Genomic DNA, 21257 nt, shown 5'->3' with positions numbered 1-21257 from the left:
CCCCGGTTCGGGGTGGACGTTAGCCCCGGGGCACAGAGGAGCTGCCCCCCCCCCTCCCCGCGGGCAGCCAGGCCCACACCCCGGCTGCGCCGGCCCTGCCTGCGGCCTGCGGCCACCCCCCCCCCCCGCCCCGGGGTGTCCCTGTCCCCCCAGGCGCAGGCTGCCTGCGCCCCTCGCGCGGCCTGGGGGACCCTGGCGTTGAAGGCAAGGCTCAGCCCGTGGACCCTGTGTGCTTAGGACTACACCGGCCTGTCCCGTCCCGCCCCGGGCCCCGCCGGCCAGGGGGAGGGCGACAGCCGCCCCACGGCGGGAGGGTAGGCGCCCCTGCTGCCACACTCAACATGGCCGCCAGCCCCCACCTCCGTGCCCTTCTCTATCCCAGCAGGCCGCGCGCGCGGCCCGCCGCCTTCCCACAACGCCCCGCGGCGGCGCGCCCCCCCCTTCCCGCCCTCCATCCCACAGTGCCCCGCGCGCCGCCCCCGCCCGTTCCCGGCGCAGCAAGATGGCGGACACAATGAGGAGGAGCCGCCTCTCCGCGGCCTGACCGGGCCGAGCCCCGCCGGAGGGCGCCCCCCGCCCGCCCCGGCCCGCCGCCCCCCCCCCCCCCGCCGCCGCCGCCCCCCACCCCCGCCAAGCCGACGGGCCGGGCCGCGCCGCGCCGCGCCCGGCCGCCGCCCGCCGCCGCCGCGGGGCCCCGCCCGGCTCGCCGCCGCCCTCGGCGCGGCCCGGCGGCGGCATGAAGCTAACGGACAACGTGCTGCGGAGCTTCCGCGTGGCCAAGGTCTTCCGCGAGAACTCGGACAAGATCAACTGCTTCGACTTCAGCCCCAACGGCGAGACCGTCATCTCCAGCAGCGACGACGACTCCATCGTGCTCTACGACTGCCAGGAGGGAAAGTGAGTGCGGGCCCGGGCCCTCGGCGGCGCCGCCGCCGCCCCCCGTGCGGGATGGGGCTCCCCGGGGCGGCCGGCGGTGGCCGCTCTCTGCCCGCCGGCTGCTGAGCTTGGGTGATGTCCTTTCTTCTTTCTTGTTCTCGGGCTAAATTTAAGCTCGTGGGTAGACGGGCAGCAGTGCGTGACAGGAAATATTTATAAACGCTTAAGGTGGGGCGCGGAGGTGGGAGCACCACAGTCCTGTCAGGTTTGTCTGCTTGTCTTTGCTCGCTCCCTTCGCTAGGCCAGAGCTACTGATGGTAATTGGGTGTTGGAGCGTTTTCCTAGCTACGAGGAATGAATATTGCTTAAGGTGAGGATTTTGAATCTGGTGGCAGGTCTAGGCCTCGGTATTGTCACGGGTGGGCAAACTGACTTCTCAGGCTGGTCTGGGTTTAAATCTCAGTAAGTGAAATAGAGGCAGTTGCGGTGAGCAATGTGCAGATGTGCCATTTTAAGTAGTTAGTCCAACTGTGGCTTCTTGGTTAAGTACTTAAACTTAAAGATGAGGGTGGCATGGTATGTGTCCAGAATAACTTTCAGAAGCTCTGTGACGTCTTCATTAAAACGTAGTTTCTAAATGATACCTGGGAGTGTTGTGGGTAAAGGTGATTCTCTGTGCTTTAAATCTTAATTTTTTTCTAGTCACCTCTTCATCTATGAAGTGCAGTTAAGATACGTATGTGACTTACATGCATCTTCAGAAATTGTCTAAATTCATATTGAATCAATTAAGATGTTTACTGATTGATCTTATTTGACGTTATTAATGAATTATTAATGAATTAAGAGGTATTTATTTTTCATTGAACAGAGTTGTGCAGTTATCTTCTTTCACTGTTCATGCAATCCTCGTCCCATCTTTTGGATAAAAAGCAGTAATTCGCACAGCCCCTGAAATATGGTTCTCTTGGTCGATCAGGGGATGCAAATATGCAGACAAGGCAATCAGTAACTTTTGTAGGTTGTGTCTCGGAATGTCTGCAAAAGAAGACATTTCTTCTTCTGTAAGAGTTGGACCAAACTGAGCCAATGATGTCATTATTCCATTAAAAACTTGGTGTTTGGATAATTCAGAGTTGCTTAAAAAATGTATTTGCATGTTTACAGTATTGATTTTCAGTAAAAGCTCTAATGTGCCATAGAGGGGTGGTTACTGGGCCTGGAATTGAGCTTGGGAAACCAAAGAGACTTGGCCCTTTGGTGCATCATGTAATAATGATTTTAAAAATTGAGAATGTTGCAATCACAGCTTTTCTTTGCATGTAAGTCGTTGTGTGTTTGGCACAAGTATGTGTTTGGCTCATTTAAGTTCTTTTAAGTTGTGTTTAAGTTTTAACTTTCCTGTTGTTGTGGAGATGCACTTTTGAGTTTTGTGGGGGCTTTTGTTTTTTGGAAAGTCTTGGGGAGATGCAAGCAGGCAGCGTGACATTCACATATCAAATAAAAGAAAAAGAGGATGCAGTTTGTAGGAGAGAGAATGAATGGGGCAGCACAGCAATACAGGAGTGGAAAATAAATTGCTTAGGGAGAAGAAGGAGACAGAGGTGTCAGTGTTGCATAAGTTTTACAGTAAGCCTGGTATTCCTAGTCGTTTTGCTGTTTTCAAGCAGACCAAGACATTGCGCTTGCTGTGTTGGAAAGAATGCATTCTGCTTATTCTCTTTATTTTGTAGAATTGTTGTTGTATGTTGTTTTATACTTCTGTTTAGTTTGCTTGCTTTACAAATTAACATTCTTGCCACTCCCTGATGCAGTGAGCTTTGATTTGAGAGGAGTTAGTTTTTATTTATATAAGAATAGGTAACATAATATGAATGCTATCTGCTATGGATAGTAGTCTAGATCCTAATTACATACAGTAGTAGAAGGGCTGAGTGATGTTAATGCAGATACTATTGATTCTTCTTCCCCTTTCCAACTTGTAAAGAGCAATTTGATGGGTTGGAAGGCTTTTGGTCCTTTCATTCCTATCTCCGTCTAGTCCTGATGTATGCTTTACAGTGAAAGGATTTGTTTCAATGAAGTTTGCAGTAATAGACCATCGATCTTTTACGTCTGTGTTACAGGGCAATGAGAGCATTTTCAGCAAGGTAACCCATGTTTCAGAATGCGTTTCTCTAGCGGCTGCAAAATTAATTTGAAAGTTGCTCGTGTACTATCAATTGACTTAAAACCATAAATGTGGTTTTTAGAGATGTCTAGGGATGCGGGGCACGCTTTTTTCTCATCTTAGAAAGTTTTAGCTGTGAATTACTTCTCTACAGGAGATTCATGTGGAGATGAAAAATTGAATCTGTGAATGATTATTGTTGTGATGTGGTGGAGTTTGACAGATTCTGGCCAATAGTTAGTTTTTTTTTCCTTTTTTTCCTGTTTTTTTTTTTTAAACAAACCAATGTTTCAAGGGTCTGGATCTCTCACCTTCTTATATATATCATTCCTAATGAATCTAAGGGCTGACAGAAGGCAGTTTTCTGCCTGCTGGGTTTCAGTATAATGAGTCCTACTTCAGCAGAGGATGGCCTAAATGGTAGAACTTTTCTCAGTGTAACAGTGGCAACATTTGGGGGTTTTCATTCCTTTTATTAGGAGCTCAGCTGATAGAATTAAAAGTGCAACTTTGTTTAGTTGCACTTTAAGTATGCGCTTGCCTGGTCTGCTGTGCTTTGCTGTACCTTAATAGCCCATACAAGCAAGCCCATCTGAGGGTACTTCCATTTCTAAATGTGTTAGGCTAGTTTAAACAGCTGTGCTTAGCCAAGAAATGACAGGATAAGGTTCTCTCCTTGAAACAGACTCCCTTATAGTTTATATTTTGAGCATAGGGAACAAGCTTGAAAAATTAGTGTTCCTTTTTCATGAACGTACAATAATTTTGGAGCTGAGAGTCCACTTGTATTTCCAAACGTGTGAACAATTACTCTCGTGATTTGGACCCACTGTGTATTAACAAGTAACTTCAAAATAGATTGGCTCAAAGCATAAAACCAAGAGGCTTACCTACATCTGTTAGGGCTTAACAACGAGCTCTGAAAGCTTTCAGAAGAAAATCGTATGTTGGGGTCTACAGCAGCTCTCGATTTGGAACAAGAGGCTCGTGGTCGCAAATTTCATAATCCTGGTTTGATATAATGGTTTTCTAGCAAGCGTTTAGCTTGTATTTTAGTATATATTGATTGCATGTTATTTATGCTCAGACCAACTGGCTTTGATTGGAAATAGGGTCTTCTGTCTTTACAGCTTCTAAAATTGCTTTGGTGATACGGTCACTGTTCTGGATTCCAAGCGTAGTATGATAGAAGAATCCAGTATTTCTCTTTCTGGAGAGCACTGATGCATCTTGACTCCTGCTTAACCATAGTGTTCGGTGGACATATTAGTGAGCCTGGTTTGGTGTGACAGCTGTGTCTGTTCTACCTGTAGGGATTAAAACCAAGGCACAGACGTTACTTCCTACAGACGTTGCCTGTGTTTTGTTTATTCTTTATAGCAGACTTGACAGTTATCTCCTAAACCATTTTACTTTAGGGATATTGCTTGATTTGCAAGTGGGCTGGCTATATTAACCTTAAACTTGGACTTATGTTTAGTGATGGTGGCTTGTTTAAAAAATACGCAAGACTTGGAGTTTTCCTTTTTGTGTATTTAAATAGTAAATTACAAACAGACGGTTTTGTGTGCAAAGTTTCATGCTTCTGCTTTTGCCAGCTTCCATGGAAACTTCACCTTTCTGAAAATGAAAAAGTCACTTTCCTTCTCTTGGGTAAATGTTCTTTTGTCTATTTCTTATGTGTCTTAATATCTTTATATATGTTCTTTAATGCTTGCTTGTCTTTGGCTCTTTGGAATTGCCATCTGTATTCTCAGGTTTTTAAGGGATTGCTGCTCCCCAGTTAAATGAAAAATTAAAAAGAAAGTCAGCTGCATGTCATGGTATTTTTCAAATTCAAAGCATGCATGTGTATGTATGGGTATTCTTTACAACACTATTTTAAATAGCGTGGAGAGAGAAATTTGCAAACTCAGCTGGTTCGTCCAGTCGCCAGCAGCAAATTACAATTGTAAAATGTAACGTGTGAGAGAGAAAAGCCAAGTCTATCCTAGAACACAGCAAAGTTGTCCAGGTTTTTAGTACAGTCCTTATTTTCTTTCTTTTTTTTTTTTGGCTAGTTAAGCTGTTGCTTAGCTCAAAGGTATTGTGTCTCTGCATTCTGCATACTGCCAGGAAGATGAATCCAAGGGCTCAGCTTGAAGAATACCTCAGTAATTTGCTACTACATTGTACCTTCTTTGTCTGCTGTTTCACTCATATAGCTAATGAGTGCATCTCCGCTGCAGCGGCAGGCACGCACACTCTTGATCATCTGTCAGCACTGCTGACTCGCTCGCTGGCTCTGTTCTGGGTCAGTCCAACTCGCTTCCTCCAAGACAAGCCACCTGTATTGCCCGCCCTCGGCAGCGTGGACGCAGGCTGCTTGAAACAGCCTCTGGGCCAGGGTCACTCTCTGTCCTTTCATTTATCAGGATTGGCATAGCCAGTATCAGCTAATCGGTCTGGTGTCATCTCCTTCTTCCTAACTGTTGTCTCAGGTTGGTTAATCAGTTCAGCTCTTTCCAGTCCCCTTTTGTTTACTCCTCCGTAGTCTCCCTTACCGCCAGGTTTTTATGCTGCTGTAGCTGCACCTGTGTAGTTGGCATTAGCTGTTTCCATTTGTAATGGGGTTTCCCAGTAAGCTATCTTTTTATTCTGAATAGAGCTTCTAAGCTGTAAACTTTTCATGGTTAAGGAAGAGCCAGGCAGGCATGAGACTCTTGGTATTTGTTTAAAAAATAAATAAGCAAATTGAATTTGATCAACCACAAAGCTGACGTAACTACAAAGAGCTGTATGGGGAAGTGTATCAGGTATAATGTCACAGAAGTTTGGTTTCTAAATTTAAAAATTATTTTAAAGCACATACACTTTCATTTTCAATCTGTAGCATGTTTGCATCTGCAGCATTTTTGAAACTGTGAAATAAAAGTTTATTGGAAGGAACTGAAGAAGAACCTGTTGCGATTTGGAGTAAGTGGCACAAGTGGCGTAGAGTCTTTAATTACGTTTGCTGTAGAAGCTTTTAGTTATTGGAAGTTTGGTCCTAGCAAGTTCATCCGAAGGCTGTGTCTTCTGCTGTTTTAAGAATTAATCTTTAAGAATAAAAGACTATTTTTGTTCTGGTAGGAAGAGTCTCCAACTCATGCTCTTGTTTGGGTGCATCAATTTCAGGCTAATGAAAAGGAGGAGAAAGTCAAGCTTCTTGGAAACATCTTGTCTGAGGGTGTAGCCTGAGCTGTTCTTTTGGCAGCAGTATTGGTTTCAACTGCTCCTGCTATTTGTTTCCGTTCTCATGCTGTCTTCTTCAGTTTGCATTGATACAACTTTGCATGGGACTGGGTAGTAACCAGAGTTAGGAATTTCTATATTAAAAATAACTCTTGGACCTGGGAGGGGGAGGACTTGTATTATTTCTCACCTTGATCAATTTTCCTTGTTGCTTTGCTGCCCAGCTTCAGAAACCACTGGTAGCCACAGCTGAGGAAGAAAGGGCAAGGAGGGTGGCAGAGACCTTGCGCTGCTTAAACAGGCGCTGCTGCTGAGATGTGCTGCTACTTTCAAGTTTACTTTGCAATTTAAGTATTCTGTTACTGCAGTACATCACTTTGTTACCAGACCCCTAAAAATCCAATTTTGTATGTCTTTGTAGCTCTTATTAGAATGCCTTTAATTGTTTTACATCATGTTACATTTCAGCTTTATATTTTAAGGTTGGGGTTTAAGTATAGTTGTCCAGCAGTTTGAGAGTCCCTGTGTTACTGTTACCAGTGCTTTTAGACTAGTACCTGGTTGTGTTCATAACAAAAAGCCCTAGTTCTGAACCAGATACTCTGGTCTAGGTTTTGAACAAACAGAAAACGAAAAGACAATTCCTGTCCCCAAACAAATTATTCTGAATAAAAAAAAAAATAGATTTTGGAGGGCCAGTGAATGACGAGGCAGTGCTGGCCGACATTACGGGCTCATTACCTTAGCCCCTCCGACTCTTTATGGTAGACATCATGGGAAAAGGAATTTTTGAGGGAGGCTAATGAGTTTTGGAGGTGTGGTGGGGAACTCTTCAAGCCTAGGGGACAGTCTTGGAGAGAGCACACAGGTGCTAGTTTGAAAATTAAATGCAAGTGGTTTTCTTTCCTTATATGAAAGCATCTGACTACTTCAAACGATCTAGTAATATAGTAATGAAAACTGACATTGTTAGTGTGTTGAGTCTCAGTTTGAGCTTTTTGTTGCGGTGAGTGCAATTATTTCTGCTTCCTTCTGGCAGACCAAAGAGAACACTGTACAGTAAGAAGTATGGAGTGGACCTCATCAGATACACACACGCTGCCAACACTGTGGTGTACAGCTCCAACAAAATAGATGGTAAGTGATCTGCTGTAGTTTGGCGTATTTAATCTCTCTGCGCTTAAGTTGCATGCCCAGGTAAATAGAAATAAAGGGCTAGAAAGAAATTTATAGTAACCTTTAGGTGATAAACGTGCTGTCAGAGACAGAGGACTTAATGGTCGACTCTAATGCACGACTCAGTGGTGTTCCCTAGAGGATACTGACGCTAGTTCTGTTCAGTGCTGTAAAAACTAAGGGATTAAACACTGTTAGTGAGATACAAGTTCTGTTCTCAACTCTGCAGTTTGTTTTGCTGCTTGATACCAGTGCAGCCAGCCACAGTGCCTTACTTCCTTGCATGTGAGCTAAGGAAGAAGGAGCATGTGCCCAGAAGGTGGGCTATGTGGACAGCTTTGTCTAGTGCATTTCCGAGTTAATTGCAGAGAACGGGAGGTATTCTTCCTTTCTCCTTATACAGCGAGATGTTCAGGTAACTCGGCAAATCGCCAGCCAAGGCTAGAGTAGGTCACAGACCTCTTCCGATACTAGTTTTGCTTCTGTTCATTGGCCCCGTTGTTTTTTTCATGTAATAGATATAGACAAACCAGCTGTTTCCATGCCATTTTTCCATGGTCGCTGCCTGTGATAACTATATTCTGTATATCAAGGTCATTGCAGGGCTTCTAGAGCTTCATGGTAGACTTTCTATTAATGAATATATTTATTTGAATTTTAATTTAAAATTCAAATTTAGCAATTTGCACAGATAGGTTCATTAATGCTTCTCCACAGTAATGCTGCTTTCTAATGTTAGAACCAACTGCTGCTAATCGTGACTATAAATTTTGTCTTAACGTTGTTTGCTGTAGTCAGTGTTTTAAAATTCTTCAGTGAACAAGTCTCTGACTTAATACAGCACTTTATTTCTATAAACAGACTTTAACGTGGTATTTGTAAACTCATAATTCTTTCTGGAAATGTGGTTTTATTTTGGTTTCTCCTGTTAAAGATAAGAGTTTCACAGTAGAGGCACTGATGCTAGTAGCGGACAGAACATTGCTTTTTGTATGTAGTAGGTTGCTTAAGGAATTGTGAAAGGGATGAACATTGGCGAATATAAATTTGGAGAAGATGGAAGTTATGAGTTAAGAAGTCCGGTTAAATTAGAACAAGCCAGGCCCAAAACTGTAGAAGCAAGGAAGTTTCCCACTGATTGAGATTTAGTGGTATAAAAGGATTAGAAGGGTGACTGGAAGTATTTGCCTTTTTAAAATCTTTTTCACAGCTTAATTATTATATTTTATTAAGGTATTACTTTGGTATGTAGCAATCCTGACTTGGCTGTAAACAGTTTCTAATGCTATCTTAAATTGAGGGATTTTTTGTTATAGGCATTGAAAAATCTTTGAGGAACCAGAAGTTAAGAGTGTTCATCCTCCAGGAAAGCATTATTACAAACACTTAATGAGAATAAAAGAAAAAGAATGTGAAAATATTTGTTGCTGTTACTTGCTGTAAGCCTAATGAAACTAGCGGTGCATTCTGTAGGGGTCCAGATACTCTGCGGCCTCTAATGTATGCAGTCTTGGGCAAGGTGCATTATATTTTACCAGAAGGGAAAATTAGGCCAGATACGTGTTAGAGGAGTGCTGAGACTCGCTCCCGAGCAGTTGCTGTATGTTGGCGTTCCTGCTGATTCAGTTATTTCTGAAGAGTTCCTCAAGACCTTTGAACCTAGTTCCTCTTGCCTGATTCCAGGCTGAGGTAGTAGTTTGTACAGTTTGAGGGTCTATGATACCACCCGGTACAGGAGATAACTGTACAGGCCACTGCCTTGCCTGGGACAGAGCGCTGCCGGCAAAAAGGATCACGCGACTGCGCTTCCCCAGTGCTTCCTCTTAGCAAAAGAAGATGAAGTTCTGCATGGATACTTCTGAAACCAGGTAATGACAGTTCTTGCAGGAAAACCTGGAGGTGTGCTTTAACAGCATGCTTGGAGTGCGTCAGTTCTAGTCATGCTGGAATGTGAAACTGATTTTTGTGGATTTCTGTTTTAGGATAGTCATTTAGGGTCACTTAGAGCCTTCTAGAATGGTGTGTTGTTAAGATTGTTTCCTGTTTGATCAGTTGTACTTAATTTTGTCATCAAATATTAGAGGATAGTGCAGACCTCTGATCTCAGCTGGATGGGAAATTTCAGGCAAAAATGATGATGATTTGAGAATTTTTTTCACAGAACCAAAATTGCAGAACCTTTCAAAAAGTCCCAAATGTTCTAGCCCTTATGACTGTGAAAACGCTGCATGCATATTGCCTGCTTTTTAGATCTTATTCTTCAGAGTCAGAAGTAGAAATGTCTTTTTTTCCCCTTAATTTCTCTTTGGAGCCTCGGCAGTACTTGTTGAGAGAGCAGTATGAAGTCTGGCTCCGTGCTGTTTGGTGCAGGTGCCTAATGCGAATCTCTTCCATCCAGCAGTAGTGTCTTTGCTGATAAAATTAGAAGGAATTTTGCTGATGTTGTTTTTCTGTGAGTCTTTCCCTCTGAAAACTGCTTTCGGATGTCAGAAATTTAACTTATGTTCTTCATGTTTCGTCACTTAAGTACACGCGCAGGTAAAGATTAAAAAGTGGCTTCTTTGCTTTAATAACGTTACTGAATTGTTTCCTCTTATGAGGATTTCTTCTAATCTTGGATGAAAGTCTCAACAGCATCCTCTGAAATTATGAGCTACTCCTGGTATGTTAATCTATACTCAGAATAAAATTACCGGTTGAGAAAGGTTATAGTACCAATCTAATTTATTCAGTGTGTGTGTGTATCTATATGTATCTATATATATATCTATATATTTTTAATTGCTTTAAGTGAATTAAGCTTTAGCTTATCCCTCTGTCTCCCTCTCAAGGTTTAGCTGTTCACATATAAATGCAGAGAATGCATGAAGGCATTGATTATTAGATGCAACAACTTCTCTGTTTGAGACGACTTGTTATTTTTTAATGTTCCTGTCCTGGCTTTGAAGTCCATATTCTATCTCCTCTCTGACTGAATGCTAGAAGTCACACATTTCCTGTGCTTATTGTATAGCTGGAGACACGTTTTCTGCGTGACTGTGTTGGTAGGACAGCAAGTTGCATGCGGGAAAGCAGAAAAGGCAGTAGTATCAACTTTGTAACGTCCTGACTCTGTGAGAATGATGGAATAAAATCTTCTGATGCTTTAATTTGAGCACTTTGAAATTAACTTAGGTAAATCACACAGCATTTTGCCTGTAAGATGTAGTATGTCTTCAGACTATGGGAAGTATCCTTCCTGGTGCTCGATTTCCACCTTGGCTTTGGGAACCAGGTTGCTTTATGTCTGTTTCTAACTTGATTCTGTTTCAAAGTCAGACGTGAGACGAGGGGACCAGACTTGCTTTCTGCAGCAAGATTTTATTGCTGTCAGGTGCAAGTTTACTGTGTAACTTGCTTTTAGATAATGTTATACTCGTGGTGTAAGAAGGCTTATGGTTTATGCTTATGGTTTCAGATACAATACGATACCTCTCGCTGCATGACAACAAATACATTCGCTATTTCCCGGGGCATACAAAAAGGTAAGATGTGGCCTGCGAACAGTACAGGAGAGACCAAAGTAGTAGTTGTAATGAGCTTGAGTTGTGTTAGACTCAGTTTAGTCTGGTTCTCTTTTTGTAGAGCAGCGTTCACGGGAATTACGAGCTTGGATGCAACTGTTGGGCTACATGTTGCATCATTAACTCCCTTGTATGTCCCTGATGCTTGTGGTCTTTTGTGTTACAGAGTGGTTGCCCTTTCAATGTCTCCAGTGGATGATACTTTTATTTCTGGATCTCTCGATAAAACTATTCGACTTTGGGATCTCCGCTCTCCAAATTGCCAGGTAGAATATCAAATTCATGGACATGTTTTTATGCATTATGGAAAGTTCCTTCAGTTAGAAGGATGTGCAGCATCTGTGTGCTTGCTACGAAAACAAAAATACTGCCCCGCTAATGTATGCTGCTGATTCAGTCTTGACACCTTCCTGGAATGCTGAGGGAATTTTGATCACAAATCGCTATGAAATATTTCTAACATCACTCGCTTTCACCCTTGCCTCTGTTCTGGAGAGGCACTGGGAAAAGTAAGAAGTAACACCCAGAGCTGATGAAACAAGAGAAGAGCTGGGTGTCATCAGCTTGTTAATCAGGCTGCTACCCCATGCAGTGAGTGAGTGTTCTCTCTTGGCAGGCATCTCACCTGGGTCAGGAAGGGGTATTATGAGGTGTATTTTATTTGAGTGTTCTTAGTTTCTTTGTGTTTAAAATCACCATCTTAATGCTATTAAATGTGATGAAGAAAATGCTGATCTAAAACAACTGCCATGCAGTCTGCCTGCTTCTTGCACCACCTTTGTTGTTCATCAGACCCGTTTGTAAGTAGAGTTAATTTTCGAACAAAGCAAAAACCTATTAATTTTTATTATTTGTTTTGCTGGAATAGTGTTTTTGTCTTTTTTCTTTTCGTGGAAGCAGGCTTGCACGGGGTGAGAAAGTACTGTTGTACACTCATTGTACTTTCATGGTATCCTCCCTTGGTCTCTCACTGGGACCAAGTTGCTTGTAAGAGGGCCAGTTACTGATTCCAGCGGATGTAACTGTGAATGCAAAAGGAAAAGTTACATTTCTCACAAAGCAGTTTGACTTGCCTTAAAAATAAGATTTTTCTGTTGTTGTTGTTTTTCTTTTTTTAACTAGAAATCTTAATTCCACCCTTCTCTGGGAGTATGCCCTAAATGAATTGCTCACCGTTTATTCCTGCCAGTGTGTAGATTTGCCTTGGGATGACTCTCAGTGTAGGAGTTGCAACAGATGAGATAAAGTTGTAAGTTCAGTGGCAGTTCTGTGATTTATGCTAATGCTTGAAATTGTAAGCATAGCAGAACTAGGACTTGTTGCTGGATGCAGCTTCCAGTTGCGTTTGGGAAACAGATTCAGGGAGCGTTGCTTGTAATTTTTTATTTGCCCATGAGATGGCAGCCATAGTGCATCAAAGCAGTATAGTGGAGGCACAGCTGTCTTGCTCGCAGAGGGTTGCGAGTATTAGCTAGCTTACTGTCTTGCCTTTAGAGATTTCAGGGGAAAGAAAGAGAAGACAAGTGGGCAAGTTTGTTGAACAGTATTTCAGAAGTGTAGAAACCTTTAAGCATATTGTTGATTTTAATCAAGAATATTTTCTTATATGTGCATGTACAGTTAAAGGAAGACGTTTGGCTAACACATAGAACTGCCTGTCAGTAAACAGAAAGTCATCTATCTTGTTGGCCTTTATCAGGCGTTCCCAAGCCTCTTCTAATACGTGAGTTAATATTAAAAGTTGGCATTAAAAATAAGCATCAATATTAATGTGCCAATTTTAATGCGGAAGGGCTCTTGGCTCCCAGAAGGTAGGGGTTTGCATTAAACTGGCATGAAAAGTTCAGCAGTGGTATTTAGCAGAGCAGTTTCTACTCATTTCCAAGATACTGTGCTGTTGTGTGTGGTGTGTGGTTTTTTTTTTTTTTTTTGCTCTTTCGTAACCGTAATTGATAGCGTGTTGCTATCAATTCTAGCAGCAGTGTTTTGTGGAACTGTCCAGTCTGGTTACTAATACAGCCATGTCATCCTCCCTTCTCCGTGTACTTTTTCAGTGGGTGACAGCTCTAATGAGGACTTGATTCGTTTTGACATAAACGTTTATCATTGCAGCAAACTCTGAAGCTCAGTATGATAACCTTGAGTAGTCAGGATTGCTTTTTGAGAAGCTGACGTCGGAAACTTTGTAAAACTCTACATTCGTGATAGAAATCCGGTTGTTCAGCCTGTAGGCTGCTATCCTGCTCACAGTCGGATCAAAGGGCGTTGTTAGCAATGTGAGCATCCATGGTGAAATAAGTTGTACTGCTTCTACTTTCTAGGGTTTAATGCATCTACAGGGGAAGCCTGTCTGTTCTTTTGACCCAGAGGGGTTGATTTTTGCTGCTGGAGTCAATTCTGAAATGGTGAAGCTTTATGATCTCCGCTCTTTTGACAAGGTGAGATATGCCAGCTTCATTTCTTACGCTTTTTCGGCTTGCAAGAAGTAGTGTCTAAACCCACTGCTCAGAGTCCAGCTTTGTTTGAAACGTCCCACAGTTTGCTCCACATAACCATTTGTGTCACCACTACCTGGCACCTGGGAGTTTTTGGTAGGTATACATCTCTCAGACAGAGGCCAGTCCGTGCTCTCACCGGATCCTGAAATCCACTCTTGGACCAATGTTCAAGCTTGTTTCAGCTAGCTCTTTAACCTGTTTCAAACCCCTTTTCGGAGGGGTGGGGTATGTGTTGTTGTTTTCCTCACGGATTATTCTAGAAGAACGCTGGGAAAGACAGACCGGGATCATTGAGTAGGCAGCTGAATTGGCTAAGCACCGAGCATTGTTTCTTCCATAGTTTAAAGAAGTCATATGGCAGTAACAGTGACTTGAGCTCTTAGTCGAGCTTCAGTAGGCAGCCTTGTTTGAAAATGAAAACTTAATTGTGCCTTAATTTTTACTGTTGGATGTAGTAGGATTGAATTCTTTTGTCACTTGACTGGCAGCGAAGCAGGGTTTTGTGTGCCACCTTCCGTGGGAGTATGTACCTCGGCTATGGAAAGCCATGGGTTCATACTTCTTTTTGAAACTTATACACGCAGTGGCAGATTATTGTCCTGACATTTTCCTTTGGCAGTTTGTGCTCTCTTGTCCAATGAGTGAATTCATCGTTCTTCTTAAAAACTTTTCCTTTGGTAAGGGTAATAGTAGACTCTTATTAGCAGTGACGCATACAGAGTCTGTCATTTTCCCTTTTTTTTCCCTCCTCTTTTCTTTGAAGGGTCCTTTTGCTACGTTTAAGATGCAGTATGATCGAACATGTGAATGGACAGGCTTGAAGTTCAGTAATGATGGCAAACTCATCCTCATATCGACTAATGGAGGGTTCATTCGACTGATTGATGCCTTTAAAGGAGCTGTCCTGCATACGTTTGGGGTGAGCACGTTGTCTGCGTTACCTGCTTGAAACTTGGTGTTAGGTGCTTGTTTGGGATGGTGTGAAGCCAGTGACAAACAGATAAGGTGTTTCTTTGCGTTTTGGGCTAGGTCTCTTGTCTCCTTTTCTGCTGCAGCGGTACAAAGGTCTGTGAATGACATGGTATGGATTTCAAAGGGGTTTTCTAAACATATTACTTTGTGGCTCACTGGTTATCTGGATTATGGTGATCTTAGGGCATTCTTTGAAACTCTGTTTCCACTTTAAAAGCTGGTGCTGTATCTCTTTCTTGGACAGGTTTCTGTTTTTTCATCAGTGAGGGAAAGCTAAATTTAGGCATGGTATCACCAAAAAGCAATAGTCTTCCTGCTCCTATCTGTAGTCAGAGCTCTGCAGTGTTACAGAGGGGGTTCTGTCCTTTGTGAGATTGTGAACACACTCTACTACACGTTCTCCTGTTTTGTGCCATAGGGATATAACAATAGTAAGGCTGTCACGCTCGAGGCATCGTTCACACCAGATTCTCAGTTCATCATGATAGGTAAGATGTTCTTCGTGAAATTTGAGTGCTCTGAAACTAGGTGTATTGCCTAGGACTAGAACAGTGTCTCTGTGAAGCAGAATATGTCTAAATAATACAGTGCAACTGTAAGCTTTTTTGCTTTACCAGCAATTTTCTCTCTCTCTCTCTCTCTCTCTCTCTCTCTCTCTCTCTCTCTCTCTCGTAACTGACTTGGTATCTTCTAGAATGAAGCATATTTTATGACTTCAATGAAATGTAAACGAGCCTGAAAGAAGACTTTTGTTTTTCCTTTGTATATGAACAGTACTCCAAAAAAGATGATAAGCTGACAAGCTATTGCTATGCTTGGAGAACTGTCACATATTCTGCATCGGAAACGCTCAACCTGTGGCCAGGCTGGGCTCGTGTGCTCTGTGATGGTGTTTTGGAACTGTATGTTGTGGCCTGTCCTCCATTACCTGTCAGCACAGCCAGGCGCCTGTGCTTAGGCTGTTGGTCCTATAGCCTGATGCATTTGCACACCTACCAGGGACATCCCTGCCCTGGTGGCATGCCGGGGTAGCTGCATGTTGGTCATGTGGCTCTTGTAAATCCCAGTGTCTGTGGAACAAGTTCTGTTTAACCCTTGAAAGAAGCAGCAGGCATCAGCCTGATGGCTCGCAGAGTGGTTGCTCTGGCCCTAGGCACCCATCCTCACCTCCCACGGGAAGGCCTCGGAGGGAGGTGGGTGGCAGGAAGCGGTCGCAGCTTCTGTCAAATGTGGTGCTCCAGCTTGGGCACCTCGAGGTGTGTGTGCTTCACTCAGTCTGTTGTTACGTGAGAACAAGTCAAGTGTCTCTGTGGGGTGTTGTCCCCTCATAGCACTTTCTTTTTATTCTTTTACATGGTTCTAACTGGTATGTCAAGTGTATTTAATTTAGTAATAATGGCAGAAATTTTTTTTTCCTGCTCTGGCTAAGAACTTTCTGAGTGTGTCCTTCCACATGAAAACTGTAGTGGAAAAAATTCCAAAATGTTGTTCATTTTTACTTATGGTTAAGGTGTAACTTGTGCTGCTTAATTTTTTTTTTTTTCCCCTGAAAGGTCATACAGAGAAATATGGAAGCAGAAGAAAATTCTACGCATTTTTATTAGGAATCCTATTTAAAAGGAGACTAAAATAGAGTTAAATTGTAAACATCTGAAGTACGCAAGTTCAGAGTGCCTCCTTTTAAAAAGAAAGCTTGCAAACATCATTATTAAAATGAAAAACCTGCTCCGCTGAACTGATTTAGGCAGTTGACCTCTCTAATGAAGCTTCTGCTAGTCAGCATAACACATTGGTATCTGGTTACCTTCAAGCCAAAGCCTTTGGTTTGATTCTATGCATAACTAGTGAAATGTTTACCTGTGTGCCGGCCTCTCAAAGTCTTGTTTATCTTGTTTATCTTGGTTTTTTTTTTTTTACTCCTGCCTGCAGGTTCAGAGGATGGGAAGATTCATGTTTGGAATGGGGAAAGTGGGATGAAGGTGGCTGTATTGGATGGGAAACATACGGGTCCTATAACCTGTCTGCAGTTCAATCCAAAATTCATGACTTTTGCTAGTGCATGTTCCAATATGGTAAGAAATGTGGCTAAGTTCCTCCTGGTGCAGAGATATCCTGAGCCTTTCGGAGTAAAGCTGAGAAGGCTCCGGGCTATGACCGGCACTCCTTGTGTCACTGATGGGCATTTCCTTAGGCTTGGGTGAGAGCCAGGTCCCTATCTATTGTGTTTTGATTGCATATTAGCTGGCAGGTAGCTAAGTGAGGCAGCGCACTGAGTACTGGCAGACTTGCGTTTGAGCAAATACGTGACGACGGTGCAGTGAATGAATGTGCACACAGACGTATGAGTCCTTTAGGCTACTATAACATGGCTGGCGTTTTCATTTTGATAAGAATGGCTTCCTCTGGAGAATGTGCAACGCAACTCAAACGAGGCTAAGCAAGGATTGTAATGTTAAACTGCTGGGATGGTGTTAGTGCTTCCTTGGTAGTCTCTGCCTGTATGTGTATGGAAGGGAGCAGCAGTCAACTCCTGACCTGTGCTGCGAGGGAGACTTGTATTCTGCTCTGTAAAAGATGTTCTTTTTTTCTTCTCTTTTGTAGGCCTTCTGGTTGCCAACTATCGATGACTAATTCCTATGCTGCAGCTGCTGTCAGGTGACTTCCATACGGCTAACAGCAGCATACTCTCACAAGGATAGTGTTGGAATTGCCTAGATCTCCTTGACTGTGTTCCCACTCCTGTGTCTGTTTCCATATGTCTTACCTTTATTTGCCGCGTTCCTTTGCAAGGACTCTTCCACTTGGCCTCTTAGTATGTTCGGAAGCGGCATGCGACTCTTCCTTACCTTCCAGTCCGTGCCCAGCAGGCTTCACCTGAATTTGGAACTGGCACAGTGTTATTTCTGAGAGCAGCGGAGTCTGATTTATATACAAAATGCTTGTGGCAGTTTTTAAGCTGTAATTGTGTTCTCTTCTTTCTCTAAGTGCACAATGCTGTGGATGTTCCACGGTGGAACGTGCAGTCTTTCCCCAGAAGTGCATGTTTTTCACATCTGGGATCTCTCTAGCTTCATTGCAGTCCACAGATGCAAAGTTATTCCTGTGCCAAACGTGAGCGCTGACTGTTTTTAACTTAAATAGCAGGTGCTGGATTCTTTTGCAGCGGAACATGTGCTGAAAGAGTGTGTGACTGTAAATATGCGTTACACAGCCTATCGTCATTTTTTGGCATTTTAGCGTGCAGCAAAACATACAGGTTTTGTCCACTGCCAGAGCTTGAAGAAGCCTCCCTGCTGTTTGCTGTACCAGCATCCCAGAGGGCACACACGGTCCTGAAGAGGTCTGGTCAGTGTCCCAAGCAATAAAGGAATCTGTCAGCAGGAAGATGGAGAAACCAAACTAAGACTGAAATCAGTCTGCCTGTGTATCTTCCTTATGTATCATCTTGGCTGATCTTACTTGTAAATATTGGGGGAGGAGGGGAGGGTAGTGGGAATGGGCCATATTTTTTTACTTTTAGATATTAAAGACTATGATGTGGGCCAGTATTGTGGGCTTTCTAGGCTGTTTACCTTCACCAGTACAGTTTTCCCCTCCTGGTTTGTAAATAAGCTCCATTAAATTCTCCCCAAACTGGGTTTAGACCTGCATCCCTTTTGTCGATGAAACTGGCACGCACAGTTGGTTCGTCATGCGTTTTGTTACAGGTTGTGCAGGTTTTCAGTGATCGCGTTGAAAGAGCGATGCTTCCCTTGTCAGATGGAGTCCACAGAATTGAATACAGAATCTTGCACGCGGCTGTTCAAGATGCACTCTGACTTTGCTTTGCTGTGGCCTCGCTCCAAGGAATGCCCCTGCAGGGGATGTCCTGGGGTACAGGACATAAAAGCTGGCAAGCCAGTCTTCAAGCCTGGTTCTAGTGTTTCCCTGAAGCACTGCATTGACTGGATGCATCCGGTGGTAGGCTGGGAAAGGTGCCGTGTAAACGTGTCGCTCAGTGTATTCCTACCTTGCCAAACGCTCTTGGTTTTATTTGCTGGGTCCCGGCTTGGAAAGTCTGTTCTTTCCCTCACCTTGTCACCTGTGCTTCCCCTCTCCTAAATACAGAAGTTTGGGAAGGTGACAAAACAAACATGGAAATGGGTATGTTCTGTGTGCTCCGAGTACCAGTCCATACTGGAAAACAGTGCTCAAGCGTTTTACCTTAGGTCAGTGGTCTAGATGTTCCCTCTTACAGCAAAGTTTCTCAGCTGTGGGGCCCTGTATATAATGCAGAGCATGTCTCCCAGGAGAAGTAAATTAACCTGTAGAACAGCTTCCCTCTGTTTTGCTTTCCCTTGCATTTTTTACAGCACTTGTCAGCAGAAATGTCCTAGGCAGAGGGCTGGGGATGGGGAATGAGCATTTCTTCACTGCTGGTCCCTGTGAAGCAGTAGTGCATGTTGAGCCGCAGCATTTGCCTGCGGCAGGCACGCTGTCGTCAGAAGGACTGCTGTGCACGAGGCAGTCGGAAAAACTCACTGTTTGAATCTGTGGTTGAAGTCGTTGTTTAGGCTTTGTGACTTGCCTCTGCTAGCGCTACCGCATACGCTTAGAGCCGTCTCTAACGGCGTCGTCCGCGTGATGCGAGTTTGTCTGTTGCCCGGACTGGAGGAGGGAAGGGAACGGTGGACTGATGCTTTTGATCTTGCCAAACAGTTCTGCTGCTGGAGTGGCAGACGAGCGATTCCTTTGTACCGCTACGCCAGCATCCCTCTTCCTGGTGCGTGCTGCCCTCCTGTCGTCGCTAAAATGCCAAGGGCGAAGGGAGGGGGTTAACTCCGTCTTCACAGTTGGCTAGGTTTCCGCGACCACTTCTTAACCTCAGTGTTGTTGCATTCCAGGCTGCTTGGTGCTATTTCACCGTTGTCAGTGTTTCTGTAAGCAGCCATGTTTTGCAGTGGTTTGTTACCTGCCGGTGTTTTGGGTGAGTGGTGCATTTTAATGGTTTGACCTTAGCCTTCAGTAGCAAATTGTCCGTCAAGGTTTTGTAAAGTCTATTGCCTGAAAGAAGTGAGCAGATAGCCCCCAGCCATTTTTGTCTTAACTTTGACAGGCAAGCAGTTGGAGGTCCTTTCTTTCTAAAAATGTTTTGTTAATGTTTTGAGCTCTCACGTAAAGGCTGGTGTTTATTTCTCTTCTGCTTGCAGTGTTGTAAATCCTTGTGCATTGCAGCATGAAATGTTTTTGGTTTTATTTTTATTTTTTTTAAAAAGGGACCAAAGTACCCATCTAGAAGGACACACAGTAAGAACATCAGTGGCTTTCTGGGGTGAAGATAAATTTACAGGTTCATGTACAACACGCCACTAATGCTCAGTTCAAAATTCAAATGACTGCTTTTCCAGGGCCAGTTGCCACCCACACAGTGGCAAAGACATCTTTCTCAGTTGATGTAGTGGTGAACATTTCCCATCTGCCTTTAGGACATGGAAATGTGCCACAAATTGTCAAGAAACTTCAGTACCACTTGTTTCTATAAAATTAGACAGAATTGAAAGGTGAATAAAGGTTTTAGCTTCCAACTTTTGCATGCTTCTCTAAAAGTATCAGGACTGTGATTCTTAACGCTCTCAAGGTCACCCAGCTAATCAGAAACATACCTCATTAAAAATAGCACTGCCATAATCTAACACAGCGGGTCCAACCCTGTGTAAAGCCAAGCAGGAAGTAGCTTTCCCCCAAAATTTGAGATTTAAAAGACGAACCCCCGTGTTCCACTCTGGGATGAAATGAAGACCTTTCTTCAAAACGCAGGATGTGCTAGACTCACCAGCCTACCCCTACATAAGCAGTAGTGTTGGCCAAGCACATCTGCTTAGGCTGTAGGAAGCTTGGGTGTAATTGTCCGAGTCACTCTTTGAGAGAGTGTTTTCAGACTCTCGCATCCTTGGTTAATATCCCAGCCTCTGCTCTGGGGGACATAGAAGCAATTGAGTAAAGAAATTTGGAAGCAGCAGTGTATCTTTTCCAGTCCCACTTCTGGCTATATTTGCACTTTAAGAGTCTTCACCTTATTTTTTGGTCAGAGGTTAGGGTCCTGTCGAGCCTTTCAGAGAAGCTGTTCTCTTTGGTTGTGAGCTGGTATTGTGAATTTAACTCCTAGGTGGTATCTGCCAGATAACTGTAAATATATGAAGTCAAATTATGCTTTGTCACAAAATACTACATATGTGGAGAATTCAATGTTGTGGCTGTTATCAATAAATATTTTGTAGACAGATTACCGAGTACTGTAAATTCTGCATTTGTCCAGTGTGATACAAGCTGTTGGTTTCTTAGAGGGGAATGAGAAGAATTATGTATTTTAAAAGCGCCTTAGTTTTAGAAAGTCAAGAGTTCTACAGTGGAAATTGTGATGCGTCTAAAGCTATCCCTACGTTAATTGCCCGTTTTAAGAGGATTCCCTTGCCCAGGAAGGTACCAGGATAGGGAAGCAGTCTTGTGGCAGCTGCTCGTCTGAGGTATGGTGCCCTCGGATGAGTGTTCACAGAAGCCTGTGACGTGGATGTAAGAGCAGAGCCCTTTCTCAGCACGAGGGCGGAGAAGCAGCTTTTTGATTTGGAGTAATAGGAGACTTGGGTCATTACAGTCAAGCTGCTGTTATGGGGGGGGGGAGGTGGCAACTAGCACTGAGCTAACATGGGGTAATACCACGTGGACATCATTTTCTTTTTAAGCTCAAGAGGATGGGGAAGAAATGAAGCTGGAGATAAGTCGACTTGTTATATTGCTTGCTTACACCGTAAG

At 43.6% G+C, this 21257-nt stretch overlaps 1 protein-coding gene across 1 annotated transcript; it reads left to right on the top strand.

Moving 5' to 3' along the window:
• Positions 1–483: 483 nt before the first annotated feature.
• Positions 484–20730, top strand: WDR82 (WD repeat domain 82). Its single transcript, XM_068907621.1, has 9 exons — positions 484–897; positions 7299–7396; positions 10893–10959; positions 11165–11264; positions 13320–13436; positions 14260–14415; positions 14887–14956; positions 16398–16540; positions 17070–20730. Exons 1-9 carry the CDS (start codon positions 737–739, stop codon positions 17097–17099), a joined length of 942 nt encoding a protein of 313 aa, XP_068763722.1. The 5' UTR covers positions 484–736; the 3' UTR covers positions 17100–20730.
• Positions 20731–21257: the final 527 nt, after the last annotated feature.

Source organism: Struthio camelus, chromosome 14 (assembly GCF_040807025.1).
Source record: "Struthio camelus isolate bStrCam1 chromosome 14, bStrCam1.hap1, whole genome shotgun sequence".
Taxonomy (NCBI): Eukaryota; Metazoa; Chordata; class Aves; order Struthioniformes; family Struthionidae; genus Struthio; species Struthio camelus.
Note: the sequence above shows the minus strand (reverse complement) of the source record. Positions and strands in the feature narration are given on the sequence as shown.

Excerpts from the sequence above, each read along its gene's own strand:
- WDR82 (XM_068907621.1), top strand. The coding sequence starts at position 737 with ATGAAGCTAACGGACAACGTGCTGCGGAGCTTCCGCGTGGCCAAGGTC. Across the intron at positions 7,397-10,892 it reads CAGCTCCAACAAAATAGATG|ATACAATACGATACCTCTCG; the intron begins GTAAGTGATCTG and ends TTATGGTTTCAG. Across the intron at positions 14,416-14,886 it reads CTGTCCTGCATACGTTTGGG|GGATATAACAATAGTAAGGC; the intron begins GTGAGCACGTTG and ends TTTGTGCCATAG.